This window comes from Poecilia reticulata, linkage group LG1 (assembly GCF_000633615.1).
Source record: "Poecilia reticulata strain Guanapo linkage group LG1, Guppy_female_1.0+MT, whole genome shotgun sequence".
Taxonomy (NCBI): Eukaryota; Metazoa; Chordata; class Actinopteri; order Cyprinodontiformes; family Poeciliidae; genus Poecilia; species Poecilia reticulata.
Genome location: NC_024331.1, coordinates 26,180,552 through 26,191,814, shown reverse-complemented (window position 1 = coordinate 26,191,814; position 11,263 = coordinate 26,180,552). Strand labels below are relative to the sequence as shown.

Below are 11,263 nucleotides of genomic sequence, written 5' to 3'. Positions count from 1 at the left end.
ACAAACACTGATTAATTTTAATCAGCGGACTGGGCTCACACTGAAACCATCTCATTAAATCTGACGGATTGTTTTCTTTGTTTTAAAGTGAGCTTCAAATATTTTTTAGAAATGGCTTTTTGTTATCCTCCTCTGGGTTTTTGTCATTTTTAAATCTTGAAAGATGCTTTCTAGGTAAAGTTTTACTTTTTTTTACTAAGACGCTGCAGTTTTCTTATTGCTCATATTTATCTTCCTTCATACACTGAAAAAACTAAATCAGGTGATCCAACTTCAAAAAATGAGTTAATTATTTACAAATTATGTTTATCCAAGTGAATGTATTAAGTTGCCACGTTAAGCAAACGTCAATAAAGTAAGTTTAACAAACTTGAATTGTATTACATGTAACTCTATTTATTCAAACTGAAGCTACTTTCTCTATTTCTTCATTAATACAATAAATATTGACCTTTATCTTAAAGTTTAAGCATTAATGAAGGCAGCTGATTTATTCTTCCCTCTCCTGCAGGCCGAACGGGTCCAACTTTTACGCCTAAACTTTTCGACTTTCAATGTGACGTGTCGCGCCCTGATTGGTCCGCTTCCCCGGCGGAGCGCTGTGATTGGTCGGCAGCGCTGGGGGCCGAATGTGCGGCTGCTTGATTCATAGAGCAGCTGGTTTCACAAACCTTCATCAATCTCCGTCCGTCAGCAGCAGCAGGAGAGAGAAGAGCCGCGGATCACCCAGACAGCGACTTTAGGCTTTTATTTTCTTCTTTCTTTAACGTCTCGGCCTGGAGGCTGGTGTGAAATTATACAAGAGGAGCTGAACTTCAAAATAACCGAATAAATCTTCCCTGATGTGGATATATCTTCTAAATATATGGATAAATATCGTTGGTTTAATATTTAACGGGAATCTACAGAGGAGATCAAGAAAGGTGAGACCTGGGAATTAACTTTTTCTTTCTTTCTTTCTTTCTTTCTTTCTTTCTTTCTTTCTTTCTTTCTTTCTTTCTTTCTTTCTTTCTTTCTTTCTTTCTTTCTTTCTTTCTTTCTTCGCTGTAATAACATGTAATTCCATGCGGCTGGAATTACGGGAATATTTTTCTGTCCATTTTTCTGCAACCCTAAAAATCACGCAACGTGCTGGATTGCGGTAACTTGCAAAACATATTTGGGTCGCGAATTAAACAAATTGATAAAATAAAACTGTTTGCATGGCGGCTTTTCCTAAAGCCTTGTTCTTAACATTATTTATTAAATCATTAATATTACAAAATATTTTATATAAAAAGTCTATTTGATGGGAACAGAAATACTCCCAGTTGAATTTATCGCCATTCCGGATGACATTTGTTTCAGCTCACTTCGTGTAAAATAACTCAGGCCGTGGATAAACTTTGTACAGTCACTTTCACGCAGTTTGGCGTCAAAACGGACAGAAAAATGCGTAAATGAAGCTCTGAAGTGACGAGTTTCTCAGCGGAACCTAAACATGACATGAACTCCACTGTCAGGTTTACTCCTGATGTAAACTTCCCAGGTGGAAACAGGCTGGAGAAACGCGGACACTCCGCTCAGATAAGAGCTCTCCGCTAATTGCCGCCTGTAGATCTAATCTAAATTATAATGGAGCTCATTTGCACACAGTTTTCGGCGCATTTACATTGCGCAATCCGGGCGCTTCCTGCGGTTTATGGAAACAAGCGGAGCGCTGATGCCTGAGTTCAGCTTTCAGGCGGAAACGAGCTTCACTTTGCGAATATGCGCTGGTTCACACCCAAACTAATGATGATTCCATCAGCGGGGTTTAAAGCTGTTAAATAAAAACCAATTCATTTGGTAAATACCATAAATACATTTAGAAAAACATCAACCTTCTTTAAATAATATTTGTCCACAATTACGCGTGTCCGAATGCAGTTGAGCCGAGTTTGGATGCGATATAAAAACCTTCCAAAAGCTGCTTCTGTTTGCGTCCGAGGTGGAAATAAACAGGTTTAAACTGCAGCATTAATCCGCGGTGCAATGAGCCGCGCCTCGGGTTGAGTGGCTCTTCAGGAGCGCATTCCCTCAGAGGATGGAGGAAATCCTCCAGCGGCCTGAGATTCAAACGCGAGTCTCCGCAGGTCCGTCTTAATGGCTGAATTAATGATAACATCACGGAGATGAAAGCCGGAGCGCGACGGGCAGGGAAATGAAATGAGAACCCATCATGTTGACTCGTTTCGGACTGAAAGCTGCTTCATTTCCGTTCCGCTTCTCGTTTCTTTCATTCCCTCGAAGCTGTCGATTAGTTTCCATGTCACACGATTGTTCGAATCATCAGCATAAAAGAATAAAACCAAAAACTCTAAAAAATAAATAAAGAAAGAAAAATATTACAATTCAGCCAAAATCAGGGTTCGTTTTTTTTTTTCTTTGTTCTGTTGAATATATTCTGTTAAAAATAAGATTTTAGAAAATCATTAATATGGGATTTAAGCAGTTTATCCTCAACTCAATACATTAAAGTTTTAAACATCTTATAGTTAAAAGAAAACCGACTGGAATTCAACCAATGAAACGTGTTTAACATTTGGCGTAAATCTAGTTGGATTTTCATCAAATTTTAATAAGTTAAAGACATTCAGCCAATAAATTTAAATACTCATTTCAATAGTTACATTTTTATAATAAATATTTTTCTCTGCCTTGTGTCACCATGTTAAAAAGAAACAAATGATGAGATCACGGTTTAAAGACATAAAGCATTACTGAAGAAGTAAAAAAAAAAAAAACTTTTAAAATCCTATTCTGAGGTGGGATGTAAATGTTTTTAGCGATAGTTAAGATTTGAGTTAATTCTGCAAACAAACTTCAGCTTTTAGCTCAAAACAGAAACTTTCTCCATTCTTAGCTTTCTGACTTTGAGGGACTTGTTAAACTCTTTATTAATTAATTTGACTATTTTCTGCTGAACACTTTAAAAATAAGATCTGAATGAACCGACATGTTCCGTCCAATTCTAAAAGTTGATTGGTGACCAAAGTAAATTAACTACAGCTGCTTGAATGAAACTGTTATTTAACGTCATATAAACAAACGTGCTTGATTCGTTAAATGCTACATTTAGTTATCTTTAGAAATAAAATAAAATAAAATGAAGCTCCCGTTTGGAGGCACCGACTGATCGAGTTCAGTTCGGAACAAAATGGGAATATCAGGTGTTACTTTTTATTTAAAATCAGGAGTTATTACATCTGCAGCTCTAAAATATAACATTAAAAGATGCTGAAGCAGTTCTTCGTTAATTTGAGGGAGTCAGCATTGTAGATAATTCCCTTCACCTGACGTAGTTTTTGAGTTTTGCGCGTGTGTGTTTGTGTTTCTGCAGGAGCCCACGGTCCCAGTCGATCACCGGGGACCCGCACCTGTCCAGTCCGCCCAGACTCCGGTCTCCCCTCGCTGCTTCTAGCATGATGTCTTACCTCAAACAGGCCCCGTACGGCATGAGCGGGCTGGGCCTGAGCGGAGCCGCCATGGACCTGCTGCACCCGTCCGTGGGCTATCCCGGTACGCACGAAGTCAAACACAAAATGACGCCTGCAAATGGAAACAAAAACCTCCAAAATGTCTTGTAGTTTTTCACTTTCAGGTGCTTGTTTTAGAATATATTCTTATTTTTGTGATGAGTTTTTGCTAAGCTGGTGTGTTTGTTTTACGCTTCAAGCTGAATCCTACCTAAAAGCACTTCATATTCTTAATTTGACTAAAATTAGCGAAACTCACCGGCACCAATTATCCACTTTACTGTAAAGATGAACGATTGTCCGATTTTATCCGATATTTCACATTAAATTATTTGGATTTCGGTGTAGTAAAGTTTGAAAATGAAATGTAAAAATTAGCTCTAACAACATCCAGAATAAAACTAAAGAGTAGCTGTCCTAAAGAATTACTCAAACATATAGCGTCCATTCAAATACTGAACATAACATCTGATTTAATGTTTTAAAAAAATTAAAAATAATGTCACCAGGCAGACAAGAATATAAAGTTAGGAGCACATTCTTGCATTTTACAGATTAAAATAATAATAAAATCAAATGTAGGCAAAACAAATCCGTTCTCCAATATATATATAAAGCAGGTTAAGATATTTCCAGTGACACTATTCAGTGTTTACTGTATCTTTGACCTCTAAGGGACCCAGCAGGTTCAGCAAATGGAAAATAACTTTACAATAAAACTGCAGCTTGTGCAGAAACACAACGTCTCACTTTAAGATAAACTGGAGGTTTCTGGTTAAAACAAGTTTTATTCTTCATTCAGTAAAGTTACTCATAGTGGGAGCATCCAGAAATTTTACTCAAGTAAATGTGAAGACACTTCAAAGCAAAATTAGCCAAGCAAAAGTAAAAGGTGTGGTGTAGTAAAACTTGTTTTTCCAAAATGTACTCAAGTAACTTATTATTGACACATCTTAGCAGAGGCTGTCAGGACAAAAGGTTCACATGACAACTTGTTAGAATATATTTGAAAAGTTTATTAATACTTCTCAGGTTTTACTCCTTTTTTCTATCTTGGCTTCTAAATAACAGCTAAAGAAAAACCAACTAAATGAGCGAAATAATCAAACAATTATTCAGTGAAAAGGAATTTAACTCAGTATTTAAATTTATGATGTTTTGGTTCCCAAAGTCGCCACAAACAAAAACAAAAGCCCATTATTTGATCTTTTTGGTAACAAATTCACTCAATTTGAATAATTTAGTTATTACTGTAAAATATGTTATAGTTTGGTTGTAGCAAATTTATTACAGGAAATTTTTTATTTTTTATTAGATTTTGTGAAAAATTAAAGAATCAGAACAATTTAATTAGATGCAAATAAAAGAAATATCTAATTGTGCAATTCAAACAGTAACACCAATAATACCCAATTACAAAGGAGTCGGCAGAAACGGAAGCAAAATGTCACGACAAGCAAACAGTTTCTATGAAAACTCGTTTGAGGATTAATTATGACAAGCTGCAAAACAATAACAGTTCATGGATGATTAAAACATTTTTACAGTTAACATTTCATAATGTATGTCAAATTAAATAATTAAAAGAGCAAAATAAATAAAGTTCACCAAAATATAGTGACAGTTCAGCCCACAAAATGTTTACAATCTTCTAATCTGTCATGTTTTTTGCATCGAGTTTCATCCAGAAAACGTGAAGCAGACAGAATACAGGTCCGAATCTTTAGTGAGATGCAGTAAAGAGCTGTTGTTGTTACAGTAACTTGGTGACAAACAGACCAAATTGTTTGCAGTGTAATTACACCAGGATGTGGCAGTTTTTTAATCGGGCAAAATGGCTCTCTGCCCAGGACTGCAATCCATCAGGGGGCGACAAGCACTCTGAAATTAAGATTTTGTCATTTGCGTCTGTAATTAGTTTTCTGCTGCTTGCATGTCCAGCGGTTGCACACCAGTGTCATTTTACAGTGCAGAATGCAAGCACTGTAAAAAAAAAAAAAAAAATGCTAATGGTTCTGAAGTTGGTGTCTGATTTGAAGATTTCTACTTGGTTTTACATGTTGGGCTTTTTGCTGCTTTTTTTTTGAAGGAATTTGAACTGAATTTGACCATAAGTAGCTCAAAATCTAAATGATTAAAACTGAAATTGACAATAGAGTCTTTAAGACACAGCTTGAGATTTATTCAAACTTAATTTGTTTTGTAAAAACACAGAAAAGAGTTAAACGTTAAGCACTTTTTCAGATTGAATCAAGATCAAACATGGACTCAATTCATTATTCATTGCAGATTTTTACTAAACAGCAGATTTAATTTATTTGAAGTTTTTAACATGAAGGTGATTAAATAAAAGCAGGTATCGCTGTGCAGGAGACGCTCACCTGTAATGTCAGGAGAAAAACCATCAGGTTGCTTTCCAAGTTTCTGCCACAAAAGTTTTGAGTAAACTGGGTTTGTGCAATTTTTGTTCATCGCTCCAAGTTTTGAATTTGGTTGTTGTGTTTTGCAACTTTATAATTAAAGTTTTCCATGTTTATGATGTTGATTTGTTCTTTCATTGAAAGCTGATTTTTTTTTTTTCCTTGAGGGAAAATCGTAACAAGTTTAGACCGAAGCTTTATGCACAGTTGCACATTTAACTTTAGGGTTTTATCAGGGTTTTGAAGTGTCCTGCATGGTGATCAACAATAACACTTTTTTGTGATTTTTTTTGTTTTTTTGTTCCATCAGCCAACCCTCGAAAGCAGCGGCGGGAACGTACGACCTTCACCCGGACGCAGCTGGACATCCTGGAGTCTCTGTTCGCCAAAACGCGCTACCCAGACATCTTCATGAGGGAGGAGGTGGCGCTGAAAATCAACCTGCCAGAGTCCAGAGTGCAGGTCAGCGAGGAGAAACAGTCACAAAAAATACACAACTTCTCATCTGGAGGAGGAAAAAATACTGACTTGGCTTCTTTTTTTTTTTAGTCTGGAGTCGAAGGTTAAATTTAAACTTAAATGCGTTTTCTGAAGCTTCCAACTTCAGGAAATAAAGTGTAAAGAGTTTAATAGGATTCAGTGTCACTTCCTGTGAGACTCATCTGTGTTTCACCTCGGGCTCCATTAACTTTGCTGTGAGCAAGAAATGTTCAGCGACTTTCAGTCGAGTTTAGACAAGTCTTTAAAGAAAGGAGAGAGTTTGGCAGCTTTTGATATGACGAGCTTTCTATCTAAAAAACTTCTCAGAGATTTTCCTTAGCTAGCTTTAGAAATCCTCAGCCGGGATTAGAGCTGGAATACCGGCTGCTTTTCCTTGTTTTATCTGAGAAACGTCCAAGTTTCAACATTTCTATTATCATTGTGGGTTACATTTTATAGAAACAAAGATTATTTTAGCAAAATGCAGCAAATGTATATTGTTGTATTAGCTTCACAGCTACAGTAAGTTACAAACTAGGAAGTTGTTTTTGTACAAAATGAATTAGGTAAATGGAAAAGAAAAAAAGCTTTCTTTATCTTACAGATATTTTTTCTTCAAAAGAATTTAATTAACCCGAAATCTGAAAGGTGTGAAGATGAAAAGATTTTGACAAAATGTGGCACATCTCATCATCATCTTTTAAGTTTTATAAATAGTAATTATTAGTCATTAATTATCTAAATCATAGAAAACCTGAAGCTCGGGAGGTTTTCCTACACGGTTATAACCAGGTAACATCTTACCTGTGTTGGCTCCTTCATTTGGTAGAAATCCTGATTATTGACCCCAGAGGTTGAAGTTAACTAAACCTAAATGGACTTTTACCATCCACAAACAACTGATTTCTCAAAAACATCATAGTGAATATTATTTTTATGAACATTTAAGCTTTCGCCATGCAGTTATTGACAGAAAGTCTGATGATTATTTACACAAATCAGGAAAGTATGAGGCAGAACTCCACAAATGATCTTCCTGTGATAAAGGAAAGCAAATGGAAGATGGAAAGAAAAAACACTTAATAAAAACAATCAAAGCTGAGTAAGCTTTAACCTTAACCACTAGTACTTTTTTTTTCTTTTTATTATATGTTTTTGCAAAAGACTCAGATTTCCTACGTAAATAATCATTGGGTTTTCTGTGAACAGCCACCTAATGCAACTGTGACAATAGTTTAAAAGTCTGCAAAATGCAATTCATGAATATATTTAGACTAAAGTTATTTTTGGAAACTAGTTCACTTTGGTGAACTATGTTGAATTAGCCATTAGCTTTAGCCTCAGGGATCAACTAGTGAAAAAAGACTGAAGGTCAGATATTAACTGATCACAACATTTTAATAAAAGACACCCAAAACCCTGAAGTATCAAGTCAAACAGGTCAGTTCATGTAGAAAGTTTTTCTCTATTGATCCAGTTTGGAGGTGAGACACTAAATTAGAAATACAGTTAATTAAGGCAGAAGTCCGCATTTTGCATCTCCGGTTGTTGTTTGATGCCAGAGAAGTTTAACTAAGAAGAAAATGTTTGGACTCACTCTGAGTTTTATGTATCTGACGTAGATTTATTTTAGTAATTGATTATTCTGATGAGCAAGCGAGTAATCGGATTTTAATAATTGTACATTCTGCAGATTTTTTAAGCTTAATTCATACAATATCAATGTGATTGATATTGCAAATAAACAAATAATTAAATTCCTTAAATACGCATTTTATTTCCTAAAATGCAATAACATGGCTCTCCTTTGAATATGGTAGATCATTTGTAGCAAAATATGCATCTTCAGCTAAAATAATACTAATCTGTTGACTATTTTTAATAATTGGATAACAAAATTTCAACCAGGTGAAGTTAAAGCTATGTTCCTTCAGGGGTTCTGGGTAAAACATGTTTACAAAGAAGGTTTCCATATAAAATGTAAAATGTATATAATTTTGATCGATTAATCATGATTAATCGTGATTAATCATGATTAATGAGATCATTCATGATTATTTGTGATTAGTCACATTATTTACACATTAATCGCACTGTCAATGGCATGGAGTGTGGCTTAATTTATGCTCTGAGAATGTTTTTTATTCAGCAAGTGGCATATTTTAGAGTTTGTATAGCCAAATTAGTGATTATTTGATTACTAAATAAGTTGACAATAAGTCCATTAATCGATTAATCACAATTAATCCGATTAATCAAATCAAATAAAATTTTATTTGTATAGCACATTTCAGCAGCAAGGCATTTCAAAGTGCTTTACATCATTAAACACAGAGTCATGCAACACTGCATAAATAATCAAAAGCATTAAATTTCCTGCTGAGTCGATGTTCTGCCCTTCAAATCGGCAAAAAAAAAAAAAGCAGGGCGACAGAGGGACTCCAACCCGCACCCCTTTTCATCAACAATTAATCGTGATTAATCACAATTAATCAAGATTAATCAAGGATTAACCTGGTTATAACTGTGTAGGAAAACCTCCCGAGCTATCGTTTCAGGTTCACGATTAATCACAATTTTGTGATTGATCACAATTAATCAGATTAATTGCTTCAGTCCCAGTCTGATGTACAGTAATGACCTTTTAACGTCTTCGTTCCTCAGGTTTGGTTCAAGAACAGGCGAGCCAAGTGTCGGCAGCAGCAGCAGAGCAACAACAGCGCCAAGGTAAAACCACTGAAGAAGAAGTCGTCTCCGACCAGGGAGAGCACTGGATCGGAGAGCAGCGGCCAGTTCACTCCGCCGGCTGTGTCCAGCTCTTCCGCCTCCACCTCTACCTCCTCCTCCTCCTCTTCCTCGTCCTCTGTCTCCTCTGGTCTTGGCGGTCCTGCTTTGATCAGCACTTCTACCTCCGTCACCGCTCCGGTGTCGTCCATCTGGAGCCCGGCGCCGATCTCCCCAGCCCCGGCGCCGGCCAACCTGCCCGACCCGGTCGCTCCAACCAGTGCATCCTGCATGCAGCGCTCCGCCACCTCCTCCTCGAACGCCGGAGCAGCTTCCTATCCGGTGTCCTACAGCCAAACGGCGGCGTACAGCCAGGGCTACCCGGCCTCGGCGTCGGGCTCCTACTTCAGCGGGGTGGAGTGTGGCTCCTACCTGGCACCCATGCATTCCCACCACCACCCGCACCACCCGCACCAGCTCAGCCCCATGACGGGCTCCTCCATGACCGGACACCCACACCACCATATTGGCCAGACGACGGGCCACCACCACCACCACCCGCCACACCACCACCAGACGTACAGCGCGCCCGGCTTGGCCTTTAACTCCACAGACTGTCTGGATTACAAGGAGCAGACTGCAGCTTCAGCCTGGAAGCTCAACTTCAACGCTACCGACTGTTTGGACTACAAAGACCAGGCCTCTTGGCGCTTCCAGGTTCTGTGACTTCCTTCGCCCCTTGCTTAGTATGCTCAAAAACTTTCGTTTTGTTTGTTTTTTGTAAATTGAAGATCCCGAATCTAATAGAAAAGACATTTTTAAAGGGGCAGTGTTATGAAAAACGTATGTTTTTTTCATCTTATTCCCTCATTTGAGTAATCCTTTCATCTCCCCTGGCAACCATTCAGCTGCACAAAACACCTAGGTGGACTTTGCTCCGCCCCCACTCAGCTCCTTCAGACTAGCCTGCAGCAATTAGCAAACATCTGATGTAACTGCATATCTGCTGAACTCCTTATATGAGCCATTTCTCAGTGAAACGCTGGTAAAATAAAACAAGACAAACAAAAAAAAACACTGTTAAAGGGTTAAAGACGAGCGATGGGTAACACTTTATTTAAAATAGTGTCCATAAACCTGACACGACACTGTCATAAACATGAAGGAGTGTTCATGAACTTTACGACCGTTGTCATGAACTGTCATTCAGTAAATAAACTGCCATGCACTAAAAGTCACATTAAAAGTCCATTAAAGGCGTAAACTTTGCATTATTCGGTCAAGAATGACCCTTTTAATGTAAAGTTCTATTAAAATTAACATTAAAAATTTAGTAGAAGAGTCAACTTCGCATTAAAAGTGTCAATATTTACTGAATGAGACTTCATGAGCACTCCTTTATGTTTATGATACTATCATGTCTTAAATAAAGTGATGTTGTGATGACTTCCTGAAGGCGGAGTTTCAGAACGAGCTGGAGTTTTTAAAGAGACAGAGACCCAATTTCAAGGCGTTAAATTACAAAGTAAAATTTCTTTAAAATCATATTTGATATATAGCATATTTTTAAACAACTTAAGTAAACATAGTTACTTATAGTTGTGCTGTAAAAGTGGCACTATGTGCCTGAAAGACACAGAATGCTGCCCCTTTAAAGACGTACCTGTGAATGAACTGAAACCATGCACTGAGCAGCTACACCTTGACTTCAACCCTGCTGTTACTTGTGGATTATTTTTCTACTCCAGAATTTGGGAAAGAAAATAAAAACTGACTTATTTCCAACTGAAGGCCTTTAACAGGAAAACTCCTCTGGAGATATACACAGTCTGGGATCACCTCAGCGATTGTTCCCTGAAAGAAAGAAATAAAAACGTACAAGATGGGGAGAAACAGCCACCTGTTGGACATTACGACGGGCTGAGATCTTATTTTTAACAACGAGATGCTGCTGGGATTTTCAGTCTGAATCTCAGAACCTCCATTTTACAGGAGAGTGTCGCAGAACGGTTTGCAGCACTTGTTTGGGATTGTCACACTTTCCTAGTTGCTCTTTGCAAGGGAAAGAAAAGCAAAATGTGAATTTGTATCACAATGTCAGAATGCTGTAGATTATAAAAATGTACATTTGTGTCTTTATAA

General features: G+C 37.4%; 1 protein-coding gene across 1 annotated transcript; it reads left to right on the top strand.

The window, feature by feature from the left end:
* Positions 1–691: 691 nt before the first annotated feature.
* On the top strand, positions 692–10,219 carry LOC103469896 (homeobox protein OTX1 B). The gene is made up of 4 exons (XM_008417942.2): positions 692–923; positions 3,362–3,540; positions 6,228–6,379; positions 9,062–10,219. The coding sequence occupies exons 2-4, from the start codon at positions 3,444–3,446 to the stop codon at positions 9,845–9,847; spliced, it is 1,035 nt and encodes a 344-aa protein (XP_008416164.1). The 5' UTR covers positions 692–923; positions 3,362–3,443; the 3' UTR covers positions 9,848–10,219.
* Positions 10,220–11,263: the final 1,044 nt, after the last annotated feature.

Excerpts from the sequence above, each read along its gene's own strand:
- LOC103469896 (XM_008417942.2), top strand. The coding sequence starts at position 3,444 with ATGATGTCTTACCTCAAACAGGCCCCGTACGGCATGAGCGGGCTGGGC. Across the intron at positions 3,541-6,227 it reads CCCGTCCGTGGGCTATCCCG|CCAACCCTCGAAAGCAGCGG; the intron begins GTACGCACGAAG and ends TTGTTCCATCAG. Across the intron at positions 6,380-9,061 it reads TGCCAGAGTCCAGAGTGCAG|GTTTGGTTCAAGAACAGGCG; the intron begins GTCAGCGAGGAG and ends TTCGTTCCTCAG.